We start from the raw sequence: 7,213 nt of genomic DNA on the forward strand, positions 1-7,213 counted from the left end.
GCACCTCCAGTTTGGCGCTCAGCCCCCCCCCCCTCCTCCTTCTTCTCTCTCCACCCCTTTGATTCCTCCCTCCCCAAATTGCATCCCTCATTTCCCCTACAAAAGGAGGAGGAGGAGGATGGCGCTGGAGGGTGTGAAGGCTGCAGGTGTGAGCATCCCTCCCCCCCCCGGGTCGGTGCAGGTGTGGGGACACTGGGGTGACTCAGAGGAGCCCGGGCCCCGCTGTCACCGCCGGGGTGATGAGTGAGGCACCTCCTGCCTCCCACGATATCCTCCCGGGGCCGGGGTGCGGCGGCGGGGGGGGCAGCGGGCACCCAGACCTGGCACCGCCCTCGCCACAGCCCCCCCCACGCGTGGGGAGCTCCCGCCTGGAGAGGGGAAACTGAGGCACGGGGGGAAGAGGAGCCCAGCCTGGGTTTTGTGGGGGGTTTGCAGGTCCCTGGAGGGGGTTTCGCTGTTCCCTGCTGTTCCCTCCCCCCCAATCCCTCCCTTTCTCAGCCCCCCCCCAAATTCCTCCCCCCAGGTCCTGACACGCTGCAGGATGTGGCTTTGCCAGGCTGCCTCGTTACACCCAGAGACCGTTACAACTCATCACACCCCCCACCCTGCGCTGCCCAGCCCCAAATCACACCAGCCCCAGCAACCCCTCACCCCAGAAAACCCGACACGCCCCTCCAACACCCTAAACCCCTCCAGATCCTCCCCAAAACCCTGAACTACGAGCCTCTGGCCCAGCCATTCATCCCCACTAGCCTCGGAAACCCACATCCCTCAGCGTCGCACGGAACAAACCCCCCCATGGAAAAACCTGGAGGGGGGGGGAGCAGAGATGTTTTATCTCAGCCCCCATCGGCCCCTAATGAGGCAGGTTTATTTTTAGTGGAGGTGAAAGCCGGAGCCACCAGCTCAAGAGCTTTTTCCACTCACATCTGCATTTGCACAATTTGGGTTTCCTGTCGTGGTTTCGGCGCTTTTCAAACCTGCCCGAATTGTTATTTTCTTCACTCCGGTGAAGAAGCCCCACAGATCCTTCCCTCCCCTGGTATAAATATCCCACTGACATCCCCTCTGCGACTCCCTGCTCATCCAGCCCCTGCCACCCCGATTTCTTGGAATGGGATCTGAGCACCCCCCCGGCATTGGGATGCTGGTGGAGGCTCAGGTTGGACCACGTCATTCCTGGATTTGTGTCTTTCCAGCCCTGGATTGTGCCTTTCCAGCCCCAGCGTGGGATGAGAAGCCATTTTGCAGACCCTGAGTGGGGAAACTGAGGCAGGGATGGGTGTCAGTGCTGGGGACCCCCAGCCTGGTCACCCCCAGGGTTGTGTGGCCACAATGGGGTTAAGCTGGACACGTGTCAGGCAGAAAAGTGGGGAACAAAAGGGTTGTGCCCTCCCTCTGCTGGGAACCCAGTACATGGGGATGGGCTGAGCCCGGCCCGACTCATCCCAGCTGTGCTGGGGGACGGGTGGGTCGGGGGGGGACAGCTGGGTGTCCCCCCACTTCCTCTGACACACAGTTTCCATCCGCCCGGAGCAGGTGCCAGGTGAGGGGCAGCGGGGGGGTCAGGGAGGGCCCCCTCATCTCCTCTCCTCAAGCCACATCCCTGCAGGGCTCTGCAGGAAAGGGGGGACATTTGGGTTTTCCCCCCCGGTACATCCCAGTGCTCCTCCAAACCCACGGGAGCTGTGGCTGCGCAATCCAAGGACCCTTGGGAGCGGCCAAGCTGGGGGTTCCCATTCCCAAAGCCCAGCACTGTGACTGTCCCTGCCTCAATTTTCCCACTCAGAGTCTGAAAAGCAGCTTCTCTTGCACTTGCTGGGGATGAAAACCACAATCCAGGGCTGGAATGATGTGGTCCAGCCCAAACCTCCACCAGCTTCTCCATCCTTTGACCCCTCTCCTTGTCCTGTCAGCAGCTGGGGAAGGGAGTCCAGGGGGTCCCAGGGGAACAACCCACAAATCCTGACATTTGGGCACCCCCCATCCCAGCCATCCCCTGTCATGAAACCCCACCACGTGTGCCCACGGCCTCTCCAGGACCATTCCATGGGATGAGGAGGATGCTGGGGTGTGAGGCTGAAGGCCAGAGTGCCTTGTCCCCTGTCCCTGTGCCCAACTCCCTCTGCAGGGCCGGGTGCTGTGGCAGCTGCGGGGCCAGGTGCAGGAAGCCGACCTGCACTCGCTTTCTCTCTGCTTTTAGTTTTTCACTCTCTGGTGACCCTGGGGGAACTTCACTTTCTGCAAAAACGTCCCTCTGTGTGTCATCTCCTGTGGAGTTGGGGACAAGCCCCATACCCCATACCGAGCTCAGCCCCATGGGGACGTGATGGCACCTTGTGTGCCCCCATCCCTGGAGCTGTGGGGACAGCCAGCACCCGGTGGGGACACAGGGGCGGGAGGTCACGGCACGTGGCACCTGTGCATGCACATATGTGAGTTGCATGTGAGTTGTATGGCCCCGCGCGCGTATGTAGGTGTGTGTAGGTGGCCTGTATGTCCCTGAGCGCGCCCACTCTCGTCCCCTCTGTCCCCGTGTGCCGCCCACACCCGTGCGGGCCGCGGGGGCCGTGTTTGGGGTGCGCGCGTACCGTATGTACGGCTCGTACCGTAAGTACCGAATAGGCGCGCACTCGCTGCGCCGCTGCTGCCCCCTGGCGGGTGGGAGGAAGCGCGGCCCCGCAGCGCCACCTGGCGGGAGAGAGGGGAACTGCAGGCCGGACACACGGACGGGACAGACGGGACACACGGACACGGGGACACACGGACAGGACAGACGGACACGGGGACACGGATAACGAGGATACAGGGATACAGGGACAGGACACACGGACACAGGGACACGGGGACACAGGCATACAGGGATACAGGGACACATGGAGAGGACAGACGGACATGGGGACACGGATAACGAGGATACAGGGACACACGGACACACGGAGATGACAGACGGACACGGGGACACGGATGCGAGGATACAGGGATACAGGGACAGGACACACGGACACAGAGACATGGGGACACAGGGACACAAGGATACAGGGATACAGGGACACACGGACACACGGACAGGACAGATGGACACAGGGACACAGGGATACAGGGACACACGGATACACGGACACAGGTGCACATGGGCAGGACAGATGGACACGGGGACACAGGGACACAGATACGAGGATACAGGGATACAGGGACAGGACGCACGGACACAAGGACACAGGGATACAGGGACACACGGACACAGACAGGACACAAGGACACAGGGATACAGGGATGCAGGGATACAGGGACACGGACACACAGGCACATGGATACATGGACTGTGGACACTTGGACACAGCATCCACGGACACAGGGACATGTGGACAGGACACAGGGACACAGGGACACGGGGACATGGACACAGGGTCACATGGACAGGACACACGGACACAGGGACACAGGGACACAGGGATGCAGACATGGACAGAGGGACATGGGCACACAGACGCATGGACACACGGACACAGGGACACATGGACCATGGACACAGGGACACGGACTTATGGACACAGACCAACCTATACACAGACAGGGACACACGGACATGGACACACGGACACACAGACACAGGCACAGCTCCCCCCCCAACCAGCACCCAGTGACCCCCCAGAGCCCCCAGGAAAAGCCAGGACAGGGTGGGGGTCACAGGGCTTTAACTGGGGGACATAGGGGTGCTATGGGGTGGCAGTGACACGTGGGGCCAGCAATGCCAGGGTCGTGGGGACAGCGCAGGGGACACGGGGACAGCGCAGGGGACATGGGGTGGCCCCTCAGCGTGTGATGGGGCAGGTGACCCCGGTGCCCTTCATGCCACAGGAGGCCCCGGGCACCTTGTGCAGGTACTGCTGGTGACGGTCCTCGGCGTAGTAGAAGTCACGGGCCGGCTCGATGGTGGTGGTGATGTCCCCACACTGCTGTGTCCCCAGCTCCTAGGACAGTCCCATGGCGGGGGGAGCCTGGAGGGACCCCCCATCCCACTGCCCCACACGTGGCACAGCCAGGGCAGGGGCTTGTCCCATGTCCCGGGGCTGGGGGAGGTGGCTGCTGTCCCCAGGGGTGTCACAGTGCCCCCAGGGTGGGGCCAGGCGTTCCCAGGGGGGGCCACAGTGATCCCAGGGTGTGTCCCAGTGTCCCCAGGGGTGCTCTCGGTATCCCCGGGGGAGTCCTGATGTCCACAGGGGGGTCCCAGAGTCCCCAGAGTCCTCCTAGTGTGACCAGGAGCAATCCCAGTGTCCCGGGGGGGGGTGTCTCTGTGTCCCACGGGTGTGTCCTGGTGTCCCCAGGAGGGTCGTGGTGCCCTCAGGGAGGGCCTTGGCGTCCTTATGGGGGCTCCTGGTGTCCCCAGGGAGGGTCCCAGTGTTCCCAGGGTGGGTCCCAGTGCCCCCATGGGTGTCCTGGTGTCCAGAGGGGGGATCTCAGTGTTCCCAAGAGGGGTCCCAGTGTCCCCGGGGGCGTTCCCACTGTCACCAGAGGTGTCCCAGTGTCCTGGAGGGGTCCCAGTGTCCCCAAGGTGGTTCCCAGTGGCCCTGGGGGGATCTCTGTGTCCCCAGGGCGTCCCAGTGTCCCCAGTACCTGCTGGTACAGGTCCCTGCTCCGGAGGGCAGTCTCCTGCTGCCGGGGGCCCAGGGTGTAGATGACGGAGCGGTACTGGGTGCCCACGTCCTCCTGCTGCCTCATGCCTGGGGGGCAGCCCCCACGGGGGGGTTATGGGGCACCCCCAGACCCCACAAAGCACTGCCTTCCCCCCTGGTGGGGAAACTGAGGCATGGGGGGCAAGGCAGGGGGATCCTGCTAAAGGGGTCGGTGAGGGAAGTCCCTGCAAGACCCCCCCAGCACCAAACTGGGGAGATGCCAAAGACCTTCTGCTGGAGCCTGTTTGGGGTTAAACCCTCCAAAACTGGGGCTGCCCCAGGTGCTGCCCCCCCACAGCCAGCACCAAGGGGTGCAAATGCCAAGACCCTCCTGTTGGAGCCCATTTGGGGTTAAGGCCCCCCAGACTCCCCCGTGCCCAGGCCAGGGGCTCATCCCTACCTTGAGTGGGATCGTGGTTCTCCCAGAACATTTTGAGGAGCTCCTCGTAGCTGATTTTCTGGGGGTCAAAGACCACCCTCACCACCTCGGCGTGCCCTGTCAGCCCTGTGAGCAGAGCCAGCCCTGCTGCAGCCCCTCGGCGTGGCCTCCTGCCCCCCAGCCTCCCCCTGCCCCGGGATGGAGGCAGGGATTGGGATAGGGAGGGGCACCAGCATCCTCTCACGCCCCGGGACCCCCTTCCCCAGGTGCCTGGTGGAGATGGGATCCCCAAGGCTATCCCACACTGGGATAAACCCCCAGCTGGACATGGCAGCCGGGATAATATTCCCTGCAGACAGTTAATCCTCTGCAGAATGTCTGTCCAGCTAAGCCAGGGCTGTCTGTCCAGGCTGGGGGGGTTTGAGGAGCTGGGGTGGGGGACAGGGGGGATCATTGTCCAGCAGACACCGGAGAGCATCCCATGGGATCCAGGCCAGGGCAAGGGGCTGTGGGACACCCTGAGGTGCTGGATGGGGATGTCACCCCTTGTGGGGGACACTGGGGGTCCCCGTGGCAGCAGGGGAGGGTGAGCCCCCGGTTACCTGTGCGAACCTCTTCGTAGGTGGGGTTGGGGGTGAAGCCTCCTGCGAACCCCACCTGGGTGGAGAAGACCCCTGGCGTGTTCCAGAAGAGCTGCTCGGCCCCCCAGAAGCAGCCCATGCCTGTGGGGGGACAGGCAGGGAGGGTGAGCGGGGCTGGGGGGGCTCGGGGCTGCTGGGGCCCCCCTCCCCCGGCACGGCAGGAGCCACTCACCGAAAATCGCCGTCTCCATCTCCGCCGGGAAGGGCGGGACCGTGGCATTCCCGGTGACAGCGTGGGTGGCTGGGGGGGGGACACGGGGTCAGGACCCCCAGCCCACCCCAAATTGAAGCCAGCTCCACCCTGTGTGTCCCCCTAAAAGCAGGCACTGACCCTGTCCCCGTCCCCTCCAGCTCCTGGGGACGCTGGAACCCTCCCCATGAGACATTATCACCCTCTGGGGACACCAGGACCACTTCTGGCCCATCTGGCCACTGGCCTGTGTCCTCTCATGGCCACCCTGACCCCAAACGGGTCCCTGTGGGCATCTCGAGGCTGTCACTGCCATCCTCCAACACCAACACCCCAGAGCAGCCCCCCAAAACCACAAGGGTGTCCCATGGGTGGGTCCTGGTGTTCCCAAGAGGGTCCCAGTATCCCCAGGGAGAGTCTTCGTGTCCCCAGGGTGGGTCCCACTATTCCCAGGGGTGGTCCTGGTGTTCTCAGGGGGATCCCAGCGTCACTGGAGGGGTCTGCTGTCCCCAGGGTGGGTCACAATGTCTCTAGAGGGGGTCCTGGTGACCCTTCAGGGATCCCAGTGTCATCAAGAAGGGTCCCTGTGTCCCCGGGGTGATTCGGGTGTCACTAGGGGATCCCAGTGTCCCCAGGGGGGTCTCCGTGTCCCGTGAGGGTGTCCCAGTGTCCCCAGCACTGATGCCCTCAGAGTAGCCCCCCAAAAACCTCGGGGGGGGGGAGATCAAGGTACCACCCCCTCCCTGCCCCCAGTACCTGTCACTGTCATCCTCTGTGCTCTGCCTGGCAGAGCCTCGGCGGGGCTGGGGAGCACCCCTGCACCCCGCATGGCCCTCCAGAGAGGGGCTGTCCCACCCTCCAAACCGGGAGCTGGACGCTGCAGGTGCTGGGAGAGGCACTGGGAGAGGCACTGGGAGCACTGGGAGGGAGGAGGGTGCGGGAGGCAGAGCCCGGCCCGGAGCGGAGTCGCCTCGGGGGGCGCAGGAGGGGCCGTCACAGGGACACAGGGACACAGGGACATAGGGACACAGGGACAGGGTGCACAGCCCCGGGGAACCCCCCAGTGGGACCCCCGCGGGTGTCAGAGCGTGTCCGGGGACACGGCAGTGGCCCCCGCCCGGGGGTGACACGGGCAGAGTCCCGCAGTGTCCCGACAGCCCGTCAATCGTTAAACAGCCCGAGGGTCACCCCGGGACGGCTCCGGCCAGCGTCTCCCCAAAAACAGGAGTGGGGATGCAGGCCCTGCCAAAAGCCTCCAAAAAACCAGGAGTGAGGCTCCAGATCCCCGTGGCTGAGTCCCAGCAAAGCCTCCCCAAACCAGGATTAG

General features: G+C 64.1%; 2 protein-coding genes across 4 annotated transcripts; both read right to left on the reverse strand.

Moving 5' to 3' along the window:
* Nucleotides 1–830: 830 nt before the first annotated feature.
* On the reverse strand, nucleotides 831–3,520 carry LOC127479787 (uncharacterized). 2 transcript variants are annotated; one of them, XM_051807193.1, is made up of 3 exons: nucleotides 3,080–3,520; nucleotides 2,978–3,002; nucleotides 831–2,874 (listed from the first exon to the last, which is right to left on the reverse strand). In XM_051807193.1, the coding sequence occupies exons 1-3, from the start codon at nucleotides 3,518–3,520 to the stop codon at nucleotides 2,003–2,005; spliced, it is 1,338 nt and encodes a 445-aa protein (XP_051663153.1). In that variant the 3' UTR covers nucleotides 831–2,002. The 2 variants fall into 2 exon arrangements, with proteins under 2 accessions (XP_051663153.1, XP_051663154.1); XM_051807194.1 differs by having other exon boundaries at nucleotides 2,978–3,483.
* A 154-nt stretch (nucleotides 3,521–3,674) lies between these two features.
* Nucleotides 3,675–6,818, reverse strand: LOC127479809 (peptide methionine sulfoxide reductase MsrA-like). Of its 2 annotated transcripts, XM_051807239.1 has the most exons (6): nucleotides 6,643–6,817; nucleotides 5,869–5,937; nucleotides 5,658–5,777; nucleotides 5,077–5,181; nucleotides 4,618–4,724; nucleotides 3,676–3,974 (listed from the first exon to the last, which is right to left on the reverse strand). In XM_051807239.1, the coding sequence occupies exons 1-6, from the start codon at nucleotides 6,713–6,715 to the stop codon at nucleotides 3,816–3,818; spliced, it is 633 nt and encodes a 210-aa protein (XP_051663199.1). In that variant the 5' UTR covers nucleotides 6,716–6,817; the 3' UTR covers nucleotides 3,676–3,815. The 2 variants fall into 2 exon arrangements, with proteins under 2 accessions (XP_051663200.1, XP_051663199.1); XM_051807240.1 differs by lacking the exon at nucleotides 5,869–5,937 and having other exon boundaries at nucleotides 3,675–3,974; nucleotides 6,643–6,818.
* Nucleotides 6,819–7,213: the final 395 nt, after the last annotated feature.

Source organism: Manacus candei, unplaced genomic scaffold (assembly GCF_025592945.1).
Source record: "Manacus candei isolate 608988 ecotype Guabito, Panama unplaced genomic scaffold, ASM2559294v1 h1tg000070l, whole genome shotgun sequence".
In the NCBI taxonomy this organism is placed as follows: Eukaryota; Metazoa; Chordata; class Aves; order Passeriformes; family Pipridae; genus Manacus; species Manacus candei.